General features: G+C 40.6%; 2 protein-coding genes across 4 annotated transcripts; one reads left to right on the top strand and one right to left on the bottom strand.

The window, feature by feature from the left end:
* Positions 1–1184: 1184 nt before the first annotated feature.
* Positions 1185–2443, top strand: LOC131236491 (protein DOG1-like 3). 2 transcript variants are annotated; one of them, XM_058233711.1, is made up of 2 exons: positions 1185–1395; positions 1426–2443. In XM_058233711.1, exons 1-2 carry the CDS (start codon positions 1345–1347, stop codon positions 2170–2172), a joined length of 798 nt encoding a protein of 265 aa, XP_058089694.1. In that variant the 5' UTR covers positions 1185–1344; the 3' UTR covers positions 2173–2443. The 2 variants fall into 2 exon arrangements, with proteins under 2 accessions (XP_058089694.1, XP_058089693.1); XM_058233710.1 differs by having other exon boundaries at positions 1185–2443.
* A 15028-nt stretch (positions 2444–17471) lies between these two features.
* Positions 17472–22188, bottom strand: LOC131236490 (two-component response regulator ORR9-like). Of its 2 annotated transcripts, XM_058233709.1 has the most exons (6): positions 21939–22188; positions 21714–21808; positions 19793–19870; positions 19638–19705; positions 17732–17833; positions 17472–17644 (listed from the first exon to the last, which is right to left on the bottom strand). In XM_058233709.1, the coding sequence occupies exons 1-6, from the start codon at positions 22063–22065 to the stop codon at positions 17533–17535; spliced, it is 582 nt and encodes a 193-aa protein (XP_058089692.1). In that variant the 5' UTR covers positions 22066–22188; the 3' UTR covers positions 17472–17532. The 2 variants fall into 2 exon arrangements, with proteins under 2 accessions (XP_058089692.1, XP_058089691.1); XM_058233708.1 differs by having other exon boundaries at positions 17472–17833; positions 21939–22180.
* Positions 22189–22747: the final 559 nt, after the last annotated feature.

The raw sequence follows: 22747 nt of genomic DNA, 5'->3' as shown, positions 1-22747 counted from the left end.
TAGAATAAAGTTCTCCGTGTAAAAAAATAAAAAATAAAAAAATAAAAAAAAATACACATACTATCGTGATGGTAGTCCGTTTATGGCTACGGTTATAATCCGTAGCCATAGGAGCCGCCAAATGGGTGTGGCCCCGCCGGATATGCTAGCAATTTGCGCGGGGGCTGCTAGTTCGGCGAGTCCACCCCATATTAGACTTCTATGGCTACGGATTATGGTATCTATGGCTACGGTTATAATCCGTAGTGATAGGTTTGACCGTAGCAAATGGTTTTACCATTCGAATGTCTACCGTTGAAACCCTTGTAGGGGTTACGGAAGTTTTGGATCATTATAAAATTTGTTGTTCCTCTTCTTCCAGGCCTTTGTGATCTTATGAATAGATTATATGGAAAATAAATGTTATGGTGGGCCCTACAAAAGTTTCACCGGTGAAAATCAATTTTCTGCTGCTCTCTGTGGTGTGGTCCAGTTGATCTTTGGATATGATATTTTTTTTTTTTTTTCGATAATGCTCCGAAATGATCTCGAAATATGGATGAACGTTGTGGATATAACAAATACATAACTGTGGGGCCATGTAACTTTGATTTCTTTTGAACCGTTTGTACAACCCGGAGAGGAGCGTCAAGCAGGGGCATTTTCGACCTTTGGCAAGTCGTCCGTACAGCTGGGGCTTATTCTTCGTCGGGTAACTGGGCCATAAATGGGTCGTACAGTCGTAAATTTCTCTAAAACAAATGTCTCTCCCGAGGATACAAGAATGCTTCTCTATAGAGAAAACCTTTGATACTTTGGATGGATGATCAGCAGGATTTTAGAAATTACTCTTACGTGCTCGAACCATCCAAATTATGTTTATCAGCTTAAATGTGTGACGAACCAAAAACTACTCTTATTTGCTTACTGAAATTTTAGATTTCTGGACATTTCCTGGACGGCTCTTATTTAAAAGAAAAACAAGCGTCGACTAATCAGAGGTTATGATAGTTCAACCAAACTGATGTTGATTATTTTACTTAAAGGACCGTTGGTTCCACGATTTAGTCGGTTTAGTTTGGTTTAAGATATAACACGTGTACCATTTCTAAATGTATGCGTATCAAGCATCATACGCAACTGGAGTATCAAATTAACTCGCACCCAAACAACGGACGCTCACCTGCATTTCAGTGTCAAAGATCCTCCCTCGGACCCAAAAACAAGAAAAAAACAAAACAAAACCGACCTCGCGCCGCTCTGTCGAGTCGAGGATTTGGTGGTCCAAACCCTATAAATCCGCCCAAATCTCTTATTAAATCCCCGTACATCCACCGTCCGCAACATTCTCTGTCCGCCCATACCATGTCTGTCTATACCAACGGGGCAGCAGCAGGTGACCCAATCCCACCGGAGGTCACCCGAAACTGTACGTGCCCGGAGCAGGAGAGCTTCAACAAGTTCTTCGAGGACTGGCTCGTCGAGCAAGACCGCCATCTCCAAGAACTCATCGCCGCTTCCAGAGACGACTCGATCCGAGGAAACGAAGAGGATCGCCTCCGCCCTCTCATCAACCGCGTCATCAGCCATTACGACCACTACTACCACGCCAAGTCCATGTCAGCAAGGTACGATGTTCTCTCCATGATCTCCCCTACGTGGACGAGCACGCTCGAGGACGCCTTCCTTTGGATAGGAGGCTGGCGCCCGAGCATAGCCTTCCATCTCCTCTACTCCAAGGCCGGCCTACAGCTCGAGGCCCAGCTTGCTGACCTCCTCCGCGGGCTGAGCTCTGGTGATCTCGGCGATCTGTCTCCGAGTCAACTCGTTCGGGTCGACGAGCTGCAGAGGAGTACGATCAAGGAGGAGAGAAAGATAACGGAGAAGATGGCGAAGCAGCAGGAGACGGTGGCGGATTCGACGATGGTGGAGCTGTCGCACGTGGCGACGGAGATGCTGGACGAAGGGAGAGTGGTGGAGGAGGGAGTGGATACTGCGCTGGGGGAGAAGAAGGAAGGGTTGGAGAGGATTCTGGAGATGGCGGATGAACTGAGACTGAGGACGCTGAGGGGCGTGATTGATATCCTGGGACCGCTCCAGGCCGTCCATTTCTTAATTGCTGCTGCGGAGCTACATCTACGGATTCACGAGTGGGGGAAGAGAAGGGATGGGGCGGGAAGAAACCACCACTGATTTGAAAGAGGGATTTTCCGCATCTTCGCTTTGGCATGTAGTTCTATTTTGTGCGCCTCCTAGTTTTTTTTTTTTTTTTTTTTTTTTAAAGGCTGGTAGAATGATAGTTGGGTCCATCTTTCTTGGAATTTTAGTCCTTTTTACTATAGTTTTGATGTATTACTACTCCCGTTTATTATAATAGAGTGGGACTTTTCGTAATTTCAGTGTACGTGGGTGTGGAGAGGATAATCTGTCACTTAAAAATTACTAAGAAATTGCATACTTGGAATGTGTTTGTCCCTGTTATTTTCTCAGTTATATTATGTTATTTGTTTTATGCTGCATGATCTACACTCGTGCAAGCGATTTGGACAGTTTAATTTCCAAGCGACTGTGCCACGTGTGGGACGTACTCCAGCGGTAATGGTACCATAAACTATAGTGGTAACGGTTACATGCCCACATGATGCATGTATATAATCCAACTAATCCATCGTATTCATCACATGTTATCCTACTCCGCTTTTTGCGTTCTCTTCATCTAGGTTACCTAAATTTATGATTAGGATGGATAATAAATAAACATCATGGTAGGCTTTAGAAAAGTTTCGATGCGAGGATCATTATCACCATCCTTCCTGTGTTGTGGTCCACTCTATCCCATAAAATGATTAAGAAAAATGGATGGATAGCGTGGATAAAACCTACACGTCACGGTGGCCACTGAAAGCTCCCGTCACTTCTCAGCTGAAGGCCGGCTGAGTTAAGGCCGTACAGTTAACTTGGTTAGCTCGCTCAACTTAATTCAAAATTGAGTTGGAAATGAGCTGAGCTAATATTTTTAGCTGGAAGGATTTTTGACCAGAGCTCGACCCAACTCGATTTGTGCCCAACTTGAATCAAACTAGATTGGTGACTCGGTTACTTTAGCATTGACATTGATGTTTGATGAAATGACTCAACAAAGTGTTGGCTGGTGGCAAGGAATGTATGTTTCATCAAACATATATATATATATATATATATATATATATATATATATATATGTTGCATACAAAGTGTTTAATAAAATATTTATAAAACCATTGTTGGTGTTTTACTTACATTGAAGATTTAAAGGAGCAGTTGATGTGGTTGTGAAAATGCTACATTCAGCTAAAATTGTCCCAAGCTGCAGACCAAACCGAGCCGAGCCGAGTTCAAGCTTGAGGTTCGACTCTTGTACACCTATAGCTGGAGTAGGACGTAATCCGCGTTCCTCAAAATCACGGTGATCACGAATCAAGTGGGCACAACATTAATGAGGGGAACTAACCACCCTTGATTTTCATGGAAAGCCCACCTTGTTGTATATATGAAATCCAGCCCATTCAGCCCCTTCATCCGGTCTGGATAATTGGGCTTGCCGAAAATTAAGATGTTCGGAAATTCAGGTAGGCCCTTAAGTAAATCAAGGGTTGACATCTTCTCACACTGTTCCGTGTTTTTCTGGTACACTTGACTGTTGAATCATACTGATTTGTGGCACCTGGACGTAAGACGAGGTGACGCATCTGATGCACGGATTGAATGGCCTTCATACATCATGTGGGCCCCACATCTGCTTGGTACCAATTCAAGCGCGCCCCGCCATGTGAACGGCTGAACGGTCACCGCCCATTTTTAAAACGGTGCAGAAGGAAGCGGATTGCGTAGGAACTCACCACACTTAGCGTACTGAGTAAACTCTATGAGGTCCACCATGATTTAATATTTTATCCACTCCGTCCATCCATTTTGCAGATAATTTTAGAGCTTGATCCCAAAAATGAAGCTATACAATGTTCAAATGGACCACACCACAGGAAACAGTTAAATTCAATGTCTACCGTTGAAAAATTCTGGGGGGCCACAGAAGTTTTGGATCAAGCTTATATTTGTGTTTTCCCCTCATCCATTGTCTGTATGATCTTATGAACCGGTTGGATGGCAAATAAACATCACTGTGGGGCCTAGCACGGTTTCAACGGTGGAAATCATTATCCCCACTGTTTCCTGTGGTATGATCCACTTGATCTTTGGATATACTTCAATTTTGGGCTCAACTTAAATTAGATGGAAAAACGGATGGACGGCGTGGATAGACCACATACATTCAAGATGGCCCCAACTGAGTTTACTCAGTACGATAAGAGCCTACTGAGTAACTCAGTACGCAATCCGATTTCGCAGAAACAATTCAATCTAGGAGTCGTGATTGCAATGAATCCTTGCGTGATGGGAGAGGAACACGTGTTACAGATCTGGGTGAAAGCGTACGTGTCAGAAATCTAGGCCATTCATCAGGTAAATGCGCACTGTGAGCATGTCAATCTTAACCATTCACAGTGTACCTACCTGATGAATAGACACATTCCTAGCATGGTTGAGCCAAAAGAAGATGGACCGTGAATTGACTATAACTTTTGATCCGGGTATCATTATGGGGCGCACAACCTATCAATCTTTACTGAAATGGGCCATCCGAGGTGAACCGACCCACTTAGTGGGTCGCATCTATCCGTTTCGTCAGAAAATGTGTCCTTTCGGCTCAAAAATGAATTTTTAGAATTTTTTTACTATTTTTAGTAATTCCGATTTTTAATATTTTTAGAGTTTTAGATTTTCTTTCCTTTTAGAAATAAATTTTAGTTATACTAGGACTCTTCTAGAGAAAGTTTATTTGCAATTTTTATTTTTAGAAATTAGGCCTTAGAAGAGTTTTATTAGAATTAGGATTTTTATTAGAGTTAGAATTTTGCTATTTTTGGTAATTACGAATTTTAGTTTATTTTTTTTTTCTATATTAATGGTGTAAGGACACACATTATGGAATTATCAATTATTCATCAATCAATTTCGAATTTATTAGAATTTATTTCTATTTTCTACTTTCTTTCCTCGTGGATTCGAGAAGTCTCTATGGTCCAGAGAAGTTCCGTGGATTCGGAATAGTTATCCTCTTGAGGAAGACGGTGCTCGACCTCATGTCCTCCCTTGCGTCATATAACTGATGAATGGCCTGGATCTCTGACATGTGTCCGCCCGCTCACCGGGGATCACTGAATCACGACCCTTCAATACATCAGCTTTCTGTTCTACACCTTCCCGAACGTACGGTTTGATTGTTGATTGCTTTTGCTTGTACCGTTAGTTTGAAGACCACTGATCAGATGGCTAGAATTATCCCAATCTATTTTGTTTTAAACCAGGCAAGAAAATCGACCGTTCGAATATCGAAAGGATTAGTTAATTTCAAGTGTGCTTTAGAGCATAGAGAATGGTCGTATTAATCTTCCTGAATGTGTGCTCTGTTTAAACATTCTCACAGTGCTTCCTCATCAATGACACATATTTTACGCGCGTGTGACGTGCTGGCACGTGTTCAGACAACACTCCGGTTGAGAGAGTTCACTTGGGTCGAATCGTCTACAAACAACTGGGTATATGGGCCTAGCATGTGTATATGTAAATCTAACCTGTCCGTCAGCTGTAACCCTTATTTGAACCGTACATACAAAACATCACCCTAATAAAAATTCCCATGCATGGCCAAAACAAATAAGAACAATGTAAAGTTGCTTCTAAAACCTAAATGTGGTTATCCTGAATTTTGGATCAGGCTGATATTTTTTTTCCTCACTTCATTCTAGCGAGTTACACCGGATTAACGGCCTTGATGAAGGACATAAACCATGGTGACCGTGTCCTTTCCCATTGTACTCTATGGTGTGGCCTACTTGAGTTGTGGATTTGAATGATTCTTCCAACGGCTCATAATTGAAGATAGAAACCGATGGATGGAGCAGATTTTACAAATAACACCTGGAAGGGCTTTACAGTGCTTGGAAATTTTCGGCTGTGTAAAACAGGTGTTGCAAACCCTTCCATTGAACAGAAATAACTGATCACCTGCAGGGAAGGGTACCACAACTTGTGATACCGACTTGTGTAGGCAATCAGTCTCGTGGAAAAGATACACCCCGCCATGAAGATCAGGGTCCTACTCAAGTGGCATGTTGCCAGGATAAATGGTTAGGGACCACTACCCGCCCTATGTGATCAGTTCTCTTTACTAATACATTTCCAGTATGAGATGCATCTTGTATGATGATTTGACCGTCGAATAGATGGACTTTTATTAGACAGTTAAAATTAAATATCTAGTGATTCTATTTCAACCAGTAACTTCCAGAAACCAAACTCATATATTTGAATGGCCAACTTAACAACGGTGATTAGGGGTGTCAATGTTGATAGTCCAACGTAAATAGAACTTTTCAAACTCGGTAGACAAGCTACATGTCTATTGCAATATCTTAGGGATGTTATATTAGAGGATTTGTTATTTGCAACTATACAATTATTAGGAATCTTTATTTTTATAGGTATTTCTATTATTAGGAGCAGTAGTTGGCATCAAACATATATATGGTATTTGTCGTGTAGATGTGATGTAGAACGTATCACAGATACGTTCCCAGCATGGTTGAGACAAAAGAAGATGGACGGTGAATTAACCATAACTTTTGATCCGGGTATTGTTATGGGGCATGCAACCTATCAATCTTTACTGAAACGGGTCATCCGAGGTGAACCGACCCACAAGGTGGGTCGCATCTGTCCGTTTCGTCAGAAAACGTGCGCTTTCAGCTTAAAAACGAATTTTTAGAAAAAAATTATTATTTTTAGTAATTCCGATTTTTTAATATTTTTTAGAGTTTTAGATTTTCTTTCCTTTTAGAAATAAATTTTAGTTATACTAGGACTCTTCTAGAGAAAGTTTATTTGCAATTTTTATTTTTAGAAATTAGGACTTAGAAGAGTTTTATTAGAATTAGGATTTTTATTAGAGTTGGAATTTTGCTATTTTTGGTAATTACGAATTTTAGTTTATTTTTTTTCTATATTAATGGTGTAAGGACACACATTATGAATGATCAATTATTCATCAATCAATTTCGAATTTATTAGAATTTATTTCTATTTTCTGCTTTCTTTCCTCGTGGATTCGAGAAGTCTCTGTGAGGAGTCCAGAGAAGTTCCGTGGATTCGGAATAGTTATCCTCTTGAGGAAGACGGTGCTCGACCTCACGTCCTCCCCTGCGTCAAGATGCCTTACATTTTGTAGGTTATGGTCAACTGTAAGGATTCATGGTCGACCGTGAATCTTTATAATGATTCATGGCCGGCCGTGGGTGTGACCACTGGATTTTACAATTTTGTGTGAAATAAGGTATTTAAGTCGGATTATCTCATTAGGACTTAGGGTTAATAGAAAATTAATATAAGTATTTTCTTAAGGGGCTAGAGTTGGCCAAGGAATAGAGTTTTTTACACTTATAAAGGACCTTGAGAATGATTTCACAAGAGATGCAGGGGTTTCATAGAGGTGAGCAACACAAGGGGTTTCCAAAAGCCACATGGGTGCAAGGCTATTGTTATAATTTAAGGATGCTAGATTATAAGAGTTCTTATTTACAGCTTTAAGAGTCCTTGATTTTATATGCATTTCTATTATTAAGATCAGCAGTTGGCATGAAACATGTATACAAATTTCTATGGTAAGAGTTGGACGTAAGGAAATCAAGAGTATCAGAATGTGAGTTTTTTCATATTCTATTAAAATGATATTGCAGGATCATATTTATGAGTATTGTCCGGTGGTTTGAGATTGGAGATTATTATGGTGCGTGGTTCATTAAAGCAGGCCATCAGCTGTCCAAGCACTGGGTCCGAAGGGCCATCAGTCAATGGGTCGGGTGCACCCAATGGGTATCGAAACCAGCCGGACATGGACCGGGTACAGTGTAGTGATATTTTTTGAACCCAAGTAATTAGTGGGCCGGTTGTGGGTATACCTCAACCTATACTTGAACTCCACCCAAACCTGATTATATATATAAATAAATAAATAAAATTTATGTGTGTATACAGTCCAAGTGTTAAAATAATGGACTGTTGAGATAAAACCTTCCAGCTATCTGTTTTAACATGGACATGTGGCCCACTTGATTAAAACAGCCTACGGTAAAAGTACCACTGTGTACGACCTGTGCAAAATTTATATACGAAAATGAAGTCTCCATGTAAATTTTACATATTGAATCAAGAGTACTCGAATAAAATTGGGAGCTATTTGATACTCGGACTGTGCATGGTGCTTGATATGCGGTCACTCAAAATTCGTACATGCGGCAAACAATATATCAAATTAAACTGAGTAAATTGGAAATCACTGTGGCTAAGTAATAGTTCCAAAACCATATTTGTCAAACAATCCTGACCTCCAATTTGTAGACGCTTGTTGAAATAGAATCATTGGATATTTTTCACTTCTAATTATTCAAAAAATGTTAACCAATCCAATAAAAGGATAATTAAACAAGCTTAACTTTTAGTTCATTCTACTAATTTGGGGCCTACAATTTGGATGGTTTGTATTTTAATTACTCAAGCTCCATGCAATGTCGTTGTGATAGTTTTTAGCTGTTAATCATGTGACATATTAAAAATAATGTAAAGAAGGGTTGGGTTTTAGTTCGTTTCTAATTCAAAGTAGTATGCTATCGTGTCGTATGTTCTTTTATTTTTAAGGAAAAAAAAAAAATCAAAGTTTTTTATTCACACTATAAAACTTGATCTTTTTTATTTTTTTTGGTAAATCTCATATTGTAAATAGGTGCCTAATTAATAGCTGATAGCTAGTAGGTGGAGAGTACAACCCTAGATGATATGGGCATGGGTGCCAATTTCAAGTCTAACATAGTTATGGGCATGGATATGGGTGAAATGCCAATTATTGGTAGATACTCCCAACCAGACGACAGTATAAATCGGGTTGTGCAAGTAGATCACCATCGTCACGGCTATAGTGAACATTAAGTTCTAAAGGAGTTTGAACCATCTTCTGATCCGTCAATGATGCCAAGGCGAGAAGATCTTTGGTATAATTACTCTGGCTGAACAGAATCCCACGGTTGGAACGCGAAAATTCAAGTCCAATAAAGTATATTAGATGGCCGAGGTCTTTCATCTTGAAGGATGCTTACAGAACTTCCTTTAAAGCCGAAATGCCAATAGCATCGCTACCAATCAGCATGAGGTCATCAACATAAACCAGAATAATAACAATATCGTGAGCAGTGGTGCGTAAAAATAAGGATGAGTCATGACCACTTTAAGTAAAGCCAGCACCCGTAACAACATTGTGAAAGCGTTGGAACCATGCCCGCGGTGCCTGTTTGAGATCGTACAGGGCTTTCTTTAGGCAACATACCTTATTGTCGGGAATTAAAGAGCCAGGACGAGGTTTCAAATATACGGTTTCTTAGAGGTCTCCATGAAGAAAGACATTTTTCACATCCATCTGAGAGAGTGGCCATGAGCGAATAGAAGATATAGCCAGAAGAGTACGAACAGTTTTTATCTTGGCCACAGGAGCGAAAGTCTCATCGTAATCAATTCCGTATTCCTATTCGTATTCCTGAGCGACAAGTCGAGCCTTGTATCGATCCAATGATCCATCAAACTTGAGCTTGGCAGAATAAATCCATTTGCTACCAATTAGCTGTTGGTCAGCGGGTCAAGTGACAATGTCCCATGTATGGTTATCATTTAATGCCGCAAGTTCTTCCGTTATAGCCTTCTTCTAACAATCATGAGTGATTGCCTAAGAATATGAAGTATGAATAAAAAAAAGTATCCAGAGTAGCATTCATGGCAGACATAGAGCATATCAAGCGATCAGGCGCTCAATGTTCACGAGCGGAACGACGTATCGAGGTAGGTTCAGGATCCGCAACAGGTACAATAGGTTCGGGTTGAGTAATAGGTGGTGGATCTGTACGTGGTGGATGTGAGTAAACCTGCAACGGATGAGAGAGAGTACTCGAGGCAAACGAAATTTCAGGAAAGGTAGTTAGAACAAAAGAGTTTGGAGTGTGCGGAGGAGGTGGAGATGGATGAAATGCAATATGTTCAAGAAAAACAACATGTCGTGAAACCCGAACACGACGAGAAACAGAATCATAACATCGAAAACCCTTTTGAGTTTCCCCAAATCTCAAGTACATACATTTGACTGATTTTGGAGATAGTTTATTACGTTCACGTGAACCCAAGTGAACATAACAGATATAACCAAAAACATGGAATGTGTAATATGCAGGAGGTAAGATGGTGAGAACAAAGATTCCGCCTAGAAGGAACGAGGAACACCCATAGCTGTAATCAGGGTGTTGATAGTTTCAACAATATAATGATTTTTCCGTTCTGCCACCCCGTTTTGTTGTGGAGTATTAGAACAAGTGGTCTGATGAATAATCCCATGACCTTGAAGAAATGTACGAAATTTGGTTGAGAGATATTCCCCCCTGAGTCAGAGCGGAGAGTTTGAACTGTAGCCTGAAACTGAGTCTTCACCATAGAGTGAAATAACTTGAATTTTTCAAAAACCTGTATCTTCGATTGAAAAAAGTAAATCCAAGTATACCGTGTGAAATCATCAATGAATATAACATAGTATCGTAATTCAGAGAGAGACATAATTGGTGAAGGACCCCAGACATCCGTATGCATAAGTTCAAACATAGAAGATAATTTTGTAATGCTTAAAGAAAAGGAAATACACTTGTTTTTTGAAAGATAACAGGAAGAACAAGAATAATCCAAATCATTTTTATTAAGAGAAATATTCCCTAACATGCTAGATGAAATTAACTGAAGTAACCGATCAGAATGAGGATGACCAAGGCGAAAGTGTCACAGTTTCCACAATTTATTTGCTGAAGTAACATCTGATGAAGATGGAGAAAAGAAACAACAAACCAGAGTAATAGATAGATCAAAGTCTAGCACGTACAGACGACCATGCCACCTACCCTTCCCAAGTACCTTCCCCATTGCCAGATCCTGCACAAAATAATAGTTGGGAAGAAATATGACTAAGCAGTTATTGGATGTGAGTTGACCAACTGAAATTAAATTGGAGGAGAGGTTAGGGACATGAAACACATCACGAAGAGTGAACTGACGATGAACAGAAGTAGAGAAAGTCAATGAACCAACGGACTGAATAGGTAGTCTAGTGTCATCCGCAATAGAAATAGACTGATTGCCGGTGTAGGGATGAATGTCATGAAAATGGGATACAACACCGGTCATATGATTTGAAGCACCCGAATCAAATAACCATGTACGAGATGAGGATATACCTGACATGCCGGCCGCAGAAAGGGCCTGAACGATTTGTTGGAGCATCGTAGGAGTCAACGGAGATGAAATACTTTTAGCAGAAATAGCAGGTGGAGAACCACTAACAGACGGCTCGGAAGAAATAGTGGTAATAGTAGCAGAAAGAGCATGACCACGGCCACGGCCATGACCACGACCACCACGGCCACGGCCTAAAGAAGATGCATAGGCACGTGTACGGCAGTCCTGAATACCACGACCAGTCCGTCGACAATAAGCGCACCATTCTTTGCATTGAGTGACAGCATGACCCACCTTGTTGTAGCCACGACAAGTCAAATGAGTGGAACCACGTGTTGGTATCGTAGTAGATACAACAAACACCATATCAAATGACCCCAGAGTTGAGGAAGGAAGAGAGAGAACCTTCAATCGTTGTTCCTCAGCCAATAAATCATTAATAACAGAATTCAATGAAGGATGAGGGCTACGGTTCAAGAGAGCAGCCCGACAATGCTCAAATTCCGAACGCAGCTTCATATGAAATTGTCGTACTTGCGCACTCTCGCGCATAAATTGGAATATCTTAAAGTCATGAGAAAATGATGGATCCATCATAGCCATCTCTGTCCAAATAGTGACAATTTTGGAGTAGAATGATTGAATACTTTCATCACCCTGAGTAAGGTTAATACAACCGGGCCGCACTACTCTATTGATAAATTGTCTGGAGGTGCTCCCACATTGCCTTAGCAGTGTGATGAGGTGTGAGGCTAATAACAATGGACCGATCGACCAAATCGAGAATCCAGGTAATAATTCGTCCATTGTTCATGTCCCAATCAGTTAATTTTTCGGCATCTGTGGAAGTGGGGATAGAAATAGATCCATCAATGAGTCCCCACAATCCACGACCCTTGAGGAAGTTCTGGAAATGGATGGCCCATAGAAAATAGTTGGTACCATCAAAACTACAACGTGGGGCCTCTGTATGTGATGAGTTCTTGTCCATTGTTCTGAAGTAATTTAAAGTACTCAAAGAGTTGCAGCAAAAGGTGTAAAATGTACCGTACAGCAGGAGATACCCGAGCAATTATAGTTTCTGGATCTAGCAGAATAATATAGCAACAACAACGGATTTGAACAGAGATAGGATTCGACAAGCAGATCTAGAATAGGATGGAACAACAGCAGCAGTAATAGGTTCGAACAGCAACAGTATTCGGACAACAGGTCTGGAGCAGCAACAACGGGTTCGAACAGTAGCAAGGTTCGGATGAGCAAATCTAAGACAGAACGAGCAGATCTGAAGCAGAGGGATCGTCGGACGACGCAGCAGGGGCAGTCGGATAACGCAGGGGCGGTCGGATGCGCAGGAACAGTGACCGGATACAGCAGGGATGACTGGACGACGCAGCAGGGGCGGTCGGATACGCAGGAACAGTGACCGAACACAGCAGGGATGACCGAACGACGTACCAGGGGTGGCCGGATGATGCAGGAGGGGCGGCCGAATGATGCAGGGCGGCTGGATGCGCAGGGACAGTGACCAGAAGCAGTAGGGATGGCCGGACGACGCAGTAGGGGTGGTCGGTTGATGCGGGAGGGGCGGCCGGACGATGCAGGGGCGGTCGGATGAGCAAGGGTAGTTGCCAGACGCAACAGGGGTGGTGATCGGACGACACAGGGACGGTTTCAGATCAGGGAGGTTCTGATACCATGAAACCAAAGATATGCAGAGCTTTTCTGTGTATTTGAGATAACCCAATGGGGTTGAATATATAGATATTACAATCATTTATACAAGGAAAGTAATATACGCAAAATTCTCTACCTATAAAAACAAGATATATAAGGTATGGATATACAAGGTATGTGAGCTGTCTAACAGGATTTAAGTGTGGTCTCCCTTCCACCCAACCCAAACCCAACTCATTGACACCCCTAATAGTGACTTCAACAATTTAGTTGGTTTAATTGATTTAATATGTGGCACATGCACAATTTCTAATTTCCATTTTATCAAGCACCATATTCTGCTAAAGTATTAAACAACTGAGAGTTTTATTATTATTAATATTCTATTAAAATGTGTTGTACTTGTATTACAACAAGAAGTATTTTAATAGGGTCTGATGCCGTCTAAACACATTGTGGTGGGGTGTAAGTTTCTACCCCGACTGCATCTTAAATGATGATTTTAACTATTCATATTTGGCACTCGCTGCTAATCAGGTCATTTTAAGAAGCAATTTGTTGAATGGGTGATCATGTATGAAGATGTGTTTATTTAATGACTCATGTTAAAATTCAAAGGTCAAAAGTCAACCATGAAGCATGATTATAAGAGCATAGCTTCTATGTATATCTAACGGATACAAAAGAGAAGTTATCTATATTTACATATTTCAAAATAACTTTCAAAAAAAAATAACAAAATAACCATTCTTCACATCCCCTTCTGGCTGACGTAGTCAAAATGTCAATGAGAATGTTTGCTTCTCAGGAGGAATTGCCATGCCTTTCTTCTGTTTGCTGACATTCAGTTTTACTCGCCTTGCATATTTCTCTTAATTACGTATTTCTAAGTACCATGTCGGTGGAAATTTTACTAACTCTCAAGTAAGCTGCCTCATGTTCTTCCTAGAACCAAAAAATCATGATGATCCAAAAACTTAGATAGCCCATGCTATGGGAAACAGTTGAGATGGGCGTGCCCATCATTAATTTTGTGTAGGGTGCACCGTGGTGTTTGTATGCCATTCAAACCATTCATCTATTGTGCCTTGTTAGGATGAAAGAATTAGCCAAAAATGATACTTTTACAGAACTCTGGCAGGCCATATACGTGAATTTAGAGGCTTTGGGTATAACTTTGTTCTGTTCCCAATGGGTGGACTACTTGACCGTTGAATCAGCCCGCTTTTTTAGATCAAGGCCAAACAGTAGTGGTGTATCTGATGGGTGGTTTCTCATGCGCATAAAGTCATTTCCCCCTATGGCTGGCAACAGAAATTAAGCTGAAGCTGCCCTCACAAGGGGATGGAAACCCTAGCTAGAGAGAGAGAGATTTTGATAGGTGGTGTCTCTTGTGCATAAAATCATTTTCCCTAATGGGTGGTGACAAAAAGCAGCCCTTGAGCGGGGTGATACATACCATCACCAACGTACAACACATGGTGTGGCTTGGCTGACTTGGCGTTATCAACTATCATATCAGAATTTCAGCAATTTGAAGTTTAAGATAAAAGAGTTAAGGAGGTTGACCACCCTCGAGCTAGCCGTATTTATTAGTTTTATCTTTTCTTCTTAATTTATTTCTATTAAACCACAAATATGGCATTTTTTACTTGGGCATCGTATCATTTGGCGTTAAGAGTCAATGATTCTTGGACTGCTCACATATACTCTTAATCATGGTTTTCAATGCGGAGCTTAAGCAGAGGTTAGCAATCTTCAAGCCAATTACAAGAAATACTGTATCATTTTGAGTATATTGCTTATTCCATGCAACTCGAGCAAGAAGAGAGGGAGTCAAATAGAGCCATAACTGAATTCAGGAGTTCACAATGAAATCAAGCGTACCATCGATCAGTTAAGCTTAATTTTCCTAAATTTGATGTCACAATCACACTAGCTGGATTTATACGGCCCAACAATTTCAGGAGTTCAACTACATTTCAGACCATCAAATGGTGGGGCTCATTGTGGTTCGTCTTTCTGAAGTTTCCATTCTATGGTATCAGTGGAGGAAGAAGACTATCAGTGAAATGAATTGGCATCAATTCGCTGATATAGCCTTTGTGTGCACTTCGGATCCGCGGATAATGGTCAAGACCTTAGTGGCGACTTGTCCAAGCTACAACAAAGGACTACGGTTTGAAATTATCAATCACATTTTGAGAGATTGGCAAATCACACTTCGCGATTGTCTGAATCTTTTTTAATTTGGTGTATCATTTCGAGGTTACGTGAAGATATTCTGGTGGGGGTTAAAATCTCTCAACCGTCTACTCTTATAGAAGCATTGGCTTCCATCAATCAAACTTTACAGTCCAATGACTCAAAACCTTCTACCCTTATGATAATTTCCTTACCAATGAGGGCATATTGTCTCTTAAGTGGTTGACTTTACAAGAAATGCAAAAATATCCAAAACATGAATTATGCTATAACTGTGCTGAAAAGTTTAGCATGGTTACCAATGTAAGGCACAATTAACCATTCCCAAGGGTTCTGAAGAAGATAGAGTGGAGGAAGAATAACCTACCTATAAATTGGATCACTTGATAATCCAAATTTCTAAGCAGCAGGGAATATTATGCACCCCACTATCATGCACATATGTGGAGTTAAGGGAATCACATTGATTCTCTCTTCAAGTTGTTTCTTAGGTTTAGAAATTTTGTTGGAAATCTATTTAGGTAGATTTCATGGATTTTTGCCCTTGAAGACAAGGGCATTTTCATTGGGGTGGAAATGATATATACTAGTATGCATGGTGTGGCTCATCAGGCTGATGTGGTGCATCAACTACCATTTCGGATTTTCAGCAATTTGAAGTTCAAAAATAAAGGAGAAAATTTTTCCTTATTTTATTTTAGCATTAGAAATAGTTAGATGTTATTTGAAGTATAAATTATTATTATTATTTGAAATTTGGATTATTATGATTAAATAGAGTGGGGGAATGTAATAAAAAAGAATAGAAAAATAATGTAACTGTTTAAGGAAGTTGACCGCCCTCAAAATAGCCTTATTTTCTATCTTTCCTTTTTAATTTGTTTTTGTTAAACTGCACATACAGTGTTTTTCGACTCAGAGAGAGAGAGAGAGAGAGAGAGAGAGAGAGAGAGAGAGGGTTTTCCCCTTCCCATCTCCTTTGTTTATAGTACCTGAGAAAATAAGAAAAGAATAACAGTTTGAATACCACCCAATAAGATACACACATTTACTCTAACAGAGAAAATGACGCACTACAGAACCAACACATGATTTACGCCACCAATTTTTAGAAAAAAAAAAACTATTCATTTGCAGTCCTTGCTGTCAATCATTTGCTTATTGTGCATCCATTTTTAAATTTATTTTTATTATTATTATTTTAATTCATACAAGCTACGTACACAATACCAACCCGTCATGGTTAAGACCACCAGTTGATGGTAGAGATTGGATGGACCCACCAAAAGTGGGCCTCAAAATAAGGCTACTGATAAATTACACAACTTTCGGCATAGGAATCCCTTGGAACATGCATGTCTCCTACGAAGGGATGTTTTCCGACAACAATGTTTAGTTTTGATCAGGCAGGAAATCCTGACTTGTGAAGATCCATACTCTCCCCTTCAGATTAGCGTAGCTCAATACATGATTTGAGGACATTTTTCATTTCTTGCCCAGTATTGACCTTTGATCATCTTCCCATTCGTGGTCCACACGGGTTTGTTTACCAGGGAAAACAAACTCAACCAAAAAGCTACACATGCATTGAAGGTAGAATCCCATGGAAAATGTGGGTAGCAATGTGGAATAGAAGCGAGGCTCCCCACTTCTGCTCCGCCATATGGTGATCTACACCATTCATTTATAAGGTCCCACCATACATGGGATGCATAGGAATAAATCTCACGGATGAGAATTACATATAACCTCTAGTTACAGAAATCTCCTATAATTGTAACTCCTATAATTCGTGACGCATAACAATGAAAACATATAGTGCATATGCTATGTATTTTCATTGATCAAATGACAATTTCATCCTCCTTATGTTATGTATTTTCATTGGTCCATGTCAAGGGTTAACAGACTATTGTTATAGCCTTAAGTAGTGACCTTCAAATTTCACCATTCAAAGATCTTGGCCAGTATGAAACTGCTTTTTTAGACCATCATTTCCAACTTGCCACTAACATATGGATATAAGATCCCTAATGAGTGGGATTTCATGAAGCCACCCTTTTAGAGTGGGACCTGACCTTTTAGAGAAACAGCTTAAATCATCAAATGGTGTGGCAAAAGGATGAGCGGGCCTCCCGCCATTTCTCTGCAACAACATATGGCTCATATATATATATATATATATATATATATTCACCACCTCAGCAAAAGGATGCGAATCCAAACCTGTATATGACAAAATTTGCTTATGATTTTATGTTTTTACACAACTGTTAAACTTCTACATTTGGGTCTTCTCTCGTTGGGTGGAGGAGACATAGCTTTTCTCTTATTGTTGTTGCTGCTGTTTGTTGTGTTGTTGTTGTTATTGTTGTTGCTGCTGCTGTTGTTTGTTGTGTGGTTGTTGTTGTTGTTGTTGTTGCTGCTGTTGTTTGTTGCGTTGTTGTTGTTATTATTGTTGGAAGTAGAATTGAGTGATTTCAAAAGGTGAGGTTGAAGCCGCTTCATATCAGATAACTGAACAGGCTTCAAAAAGAACTCCTCTGCCCCTCCTTCCAAGCACCTGGTCATCCACAATAGTGAGAAACAAAAAACTTCGGTTCCCCATAATCTAATTTAAAATAGCCTAGAGAAATTGTTTCCAAGAAATAGGCTTTCTGGGAAAGGATTTGTATGCTTCCCCATGAAAAAAAAAAAAAAAAAACTTCAAATTTGTTTTTCGAAAACAAATCCACCAAAGAAATGCAGGAATCTACTGAGGAATTTCAATTTTCCGGATGGGTACGTCTCAAAGGAGCAAAGCAACCACTAAAAGGAATCGATTCTAGAAGGGCTGTTTTGTTCAAAAGGGTAAGAGTAACTTTTTCAAACTTGCAATATTCATTTGGTCAAAGGAGAAAGATCTTCAAGAATCTTTTGTTCCCATTTCCATATGCTTAGACAAAGAAATTTCACCACATACCACTTCAAAATCAGCATCAATAAAAACGTAGAAGAAATATTCCATGGCCTTATAGATAATGTCTGATAAAAGAAATCCATTCACCCAAAAGATTCATCAAAATCAAGAAAAAAAATATATAGTTTTTTCAAAGATGACTTTATTCTCCTGTTAATTACTAATGCACTTGGCTCAGATTGATCCACCTCATCGGGTGGGCCAGACACTCCGAGGAAAATGGATAGTGATAAACAAGATGATCGATTGTCCATGTTCTACCAAACATATGTTGGGTTTGATATTTAGGCCAGATAATATTCAGTGGGTCCCAGCTGATGAATCACCACTCACAATTTCACTTGCGTGAGTCCGCATTCCTTCCAACGTGTAGTAAAAGAAAGGAAAGGTAGGTGTGGGCCCTGCCTATTGCTTTTGTGCGACGAACCACTTCATTTGCATGAGTTCCACACCGTCTGTCAGGTGCATCACCTAACATTTGAACTAGATCCCAAAAATCGCGCTGATCCAAAACTCAGGTGGGCCTCACCGGATGCGGTTTGGCTAGTGACCCCGCACCAGCCAGATAGCTGTTGTCAAAGCTCTGTGGGACCCACTATGATATATGCATTTTATCCACACCATGCATCCATTTTTTTCAGCTGAGGCAGATCTCAAGTGGACCACATCACAAGAAAACAATGTTATCCAAAACTTCCATGGCCCTGAGAAGTTTTCAATGGTAAGCATTCAGTCCCAACTGTTTCCTGTGGTGCAGTCCACCCGAGATTTACATCTGCTCAATTTTTCGGCTCAAGTCCTAAAATGAGCTCACAAAATGGATGGACAGTGTGGATATAACACATACATCATGGTGGGGCTCACAGAGCTTTAACATCAGCCAAACCCCGTATAGCCTCACCATAGTAAAAAAATTTAATACCATGATTAAAACGTGGTGTGACCCACTTGAGTTTCAGAATAACGTAATTCTTTAAACATCATTTCATAGTGAGATTTGGATCAGATGAATGGATTGGATGGCATGTATAAACCGAGTTGGGCCACAACTCAACTAATGGTAAGCGTCGCACGCTCACTCTTACTTACCGTTTGCTCTACCTGAGTTTTAGACCTCACTCATTTTTGGGTTCCAAGGTACGCGTAGTCACTACGCTAGTGCGGTTCTTAGAGAAAAGAAACGCTAGAGAATGTTTATATGGTGTACCATCTCCACTGTACACGTAGCAAGGTCAGGTATCAATTGAGATAGTCCATCTAGTGTTCCAAACCCAAGATGGCCCATTATTCAAGAACCACAATGATTTGAACATGGGGCTATCCGAATTAGGGTCCAGAAGATGGCTGGCCGATTTTTTTACATGCGTGGTGAGGCTCTACCGTATTCTGGTATGTGATTTACGTTTACCTGCTGATTCTGGAGGGCACGTTTTCCGATGACATAACAACGACTGGAACGTCTTTCCATGAAGATTTCTGTAAAAACGCCAACCATAAAATTCACGAAATGTTGTGGTTGGGTGAAGAAAGGAAAATTAAACAGAGATAGTGAAGGGAATTTACCTTGACCCTCCTGAGTAAATCATAGCCGCTCATCCCAGGCATGCAGTAGTCTGTGATTATCAAATTCACGTTCACGGCCTGCATTCATGTAATAACAAATAAATGTTTTGGGCCTTCACCATCCAGTGGTTTATCTTAGGAGTGGGCCATGGCCCAATGGCTCATGCAATCAGAGGATTCTAATATGAATGGTGTGGTGTTTTGCTCATCGAATATAGAAAGTAGCTCATTTTGTCCTGAGGTATTATAGGGCATGATCAATAAGAAATTAATGTTTTTACTTGTGGAGCTAATGGTTTGGAGATCCAAACCGTTGATCTGATAGGCAGAAACGTGTGGGTTGAGCCAGGGCCATTGAAGAATAGCCTGGTCCTTTGCCATTGTGTATAAACATGTGTGTGTGTGTGTTTATCTTAAGTTATAAGGCCAACCTTGACCTATCCCAGACCTAGCCAGGGCCAACCTTAGCCCAACCCTAGCCCCGGCCCTTTGCCACCCCTAACACCTGTGGGCTTAGAGAAGTTCCCAATTTCATGTGTTAGCACAAAGGGGAAAAATGTTTTATGGGAGCTGGTCCTGTGTTATCACCCATACTGCTCTGTAATTATCACAGTTCGAATGAGATCACCACCTAATGAGAAGTGGGCCCTACTTTTCTTTGACCTTTCAGGAGGTATAAGCATCAAGTGGGGTCCACTTCCATTATCAGATGATCGGAATCAAACGGTGATAAGATTGAAACAGAGCACAGTCTGGCATGATTCGTGCACCGGTTCACTACCCTATGCTTAAAGAAAGCTAAACGTAAAGAAACGGTTGGGCTGGCCTGTGTCCATTCTGCTTTGCCGAGGAACAGAGTCCAATGGGCTTTTCCTAGGCCCCAGTTTTAGGCCCAGTAACTCATCTGGCCAGGTCGGGTCCTACAGTCCCCGAAGGCTGAAACATTACCCAAGTCTAGCGATGTAGCATTTACAAGGTTGGCCCATTGGGTTTTTAGTCCGTGACCGACACGGCTACAGCTCAGCCCTTAAGAAGCCTGCTAGGTTTTGCACGTGTTAGGTTTGAAAGCGCAATTGATGAATGGGCCGGGTCTGGACCCAGTTTTGCAAATTTTTGAAGGAGAAAAACTTTGATACTCTGGCAGAGTGCGATGGATGATACTAAGGTACTTTCAAAAATACTTACAGGAATTGTCCCATGCGTGGAATATAAGAAATTCAAAATAAACTGTCCAAATCATGGCTTCAAGTTTTAGATGGAACATGAATAAAATGTTACCTTATTTGATAACCAGAGTATCAGATTGGTGGACATTTGTTTGACGGTTAAGAATGAAAAATACCCAACTGTTCTACTTAAACTAACAAGTGTCCACTAATCTGTGGTTAGGCTCGTTCAACCAATCTGACTTTGCATCTGTGGCTTAGCAACAGGTGAGTTCCACAATTTAGACTGTTTAATTCGAGCTAAGGTAAGCATCGTGTACAATTCTTGAGTCGCGGCGTATCAGGCGTCACGCTCAGCCGGAGTATCAAATAACCCAGAATTTTCTAGCTAGAGCCATCCGGAGCAAAGAACAAGCCCGTTTATGCTGTTAATGGCCGGGTTTGCGCCTGACATTATAAGGTCCGATTAATAAATGGAAGGAACCCGGGCCCGACTTTTAGGCTCCATCACTAATCGGGTCAGGCTCGTGCTGACCCTGCTGAGGCGTTGGCAGGCTTTAATTAACACTGTCGGGCCGCTCAGCTAGCTCTCAGATTTTGTCGGGCCCGGACCCGGGTACTTATTCTCATATTTTCATGATGGGCCCGGCGTAGTTACATAGCCGAAGAAGGAAAGCTAATTCCTGAAACACCCCATGAAAAAGAAACGATGAAAAGGAGAAAACCCAAAAAATTATTAAAGAGGAATCTCTTACGCGTTGTTGTTCTGTTGTAGAAGAAGTAGAATTATCAAGATTGTCCGGCAAGCCTAGATACTCCAACGCCTTACTTCCAGAATCCACACATGTCACTACAACCACAACCATAATCACATAGAGATGAATAAAATACATACCCAAAACTCAAAACCACAACCACAGATATATCTAAGAAAAAAAAGTTACATATATAGATAGAGAGAGAGAGAGAGGTGAAATTACCATGGTAGGAAGAGATTGTAAGAAGCTTTTCTAAGAGCTTCCTGTCTATGAGGCTATCATCGACAGCTAGAACATGGAAGTCTTGTTGGTGGTGGTGTGAGTCTTCATGGTCTTCCTTTAGTTCCATTCTCTCTCTCTCTCTCTCTCTCTCTCTCTCTCTCTCTCTCTCTCTCTCTCTTCTTGCTTGTGTGGTCTTGCGATTGCTTTATATAGGGAGAGATGCTTTATATATATATATATATGAGAGAGAGAGAGAGAGAGAGAGAGAAGATGGTAGTTATGAGGAGGAAAGAGGGAGGACTTTTGCTTTTTTATTTAAGTAATGAAAATTGAAAGAAAAAATAATTTAAAAAAGAGGAGAAAATTCACGTAGGTATTGAGTAGGTGGGAAGCATTGTTGGGGAAGGATCTTGTTAGATTTGGTAGAGGGCGTCACAACAGCGACTGATGGCTATTCCACTCCCACCTTTTCCTTCCCTTTTGTTCCCTCCTTTGCTTTCTTTTGTCAAGAAAATCTCTCCTCTTTGTTTCCATTTGTCTATGTTAATGCCATACTTAAAATAACAGTGATATCATCTACTCTCCCATGCACACCTACTCACATTTCGACACTTGGACACCCGATTTCATCAATCTGGAACGTCCATTTTCCACTGCCCACTCTTCATACGATGCTTTGATATTGCTTATCAGTTGATCTAAACTGCATTCGAAAATCGACGGAAAAGGATCATTCATAGAAGATAGGTGGAGTGAAGGATGCTTAGGACCATCCAATTACTCTGATTTTTGCACAAGAACCGAAAAAA

This window comes from Magnolia sinica, chromosome 2 (assembly GCF_029962835.1).
Source record: "Magnolia sinica isolate HGM2019 chromosome 2, MsV1, whole genome shotgun sequence".
Lineage (NCBI taxonomy): Eukaryota > Viridiplantae > Streptophyta > Magnoliopsida > Magnoliales > Magnoliaceae > Magnolia > Magnolia sinica.
The sequence above is the reverse complement of the archived record's forward strand: the minus strand, read 5'-3'. Positions and strand labels throughout refer to the sequence as shown.

What these genes read in the sequence shown, in the direction of transcription:
- LOC131236491 (XM_058233710.1), top strand. Translation starts at nt 1,345, where the DNA reads ATGTCTGTCTATACCAACGGGGCAGCAGCAGGTGACCCAATCCCACCG.
- LOC131236490 (XM_058233708.1), bottom strand. Translation starts at nt 22,065, where the DNA reads ATGGAACTAAAGGAAGACCATGAAGACTCACACCACCACCAACAAGAC. An exon ending in ATTTACTCAGGAGGGTCAAG is followed by an intron (nt 19,706 to 19,792) that starts GTAAATTCCCTT and finishes GCGTTTTTACAG; the next exon opens with AAATCTTCATGGAAAGACGT. An exon ending in GTGCCCTCCAGAATCAGCAG is followed by an intron (nt 17,834 to 19,637) that starts GTAAACGTAAAT and finishes GTGGATGACCAG; the next exon opens with GTGCTTGGAAGGAGGGGCAG.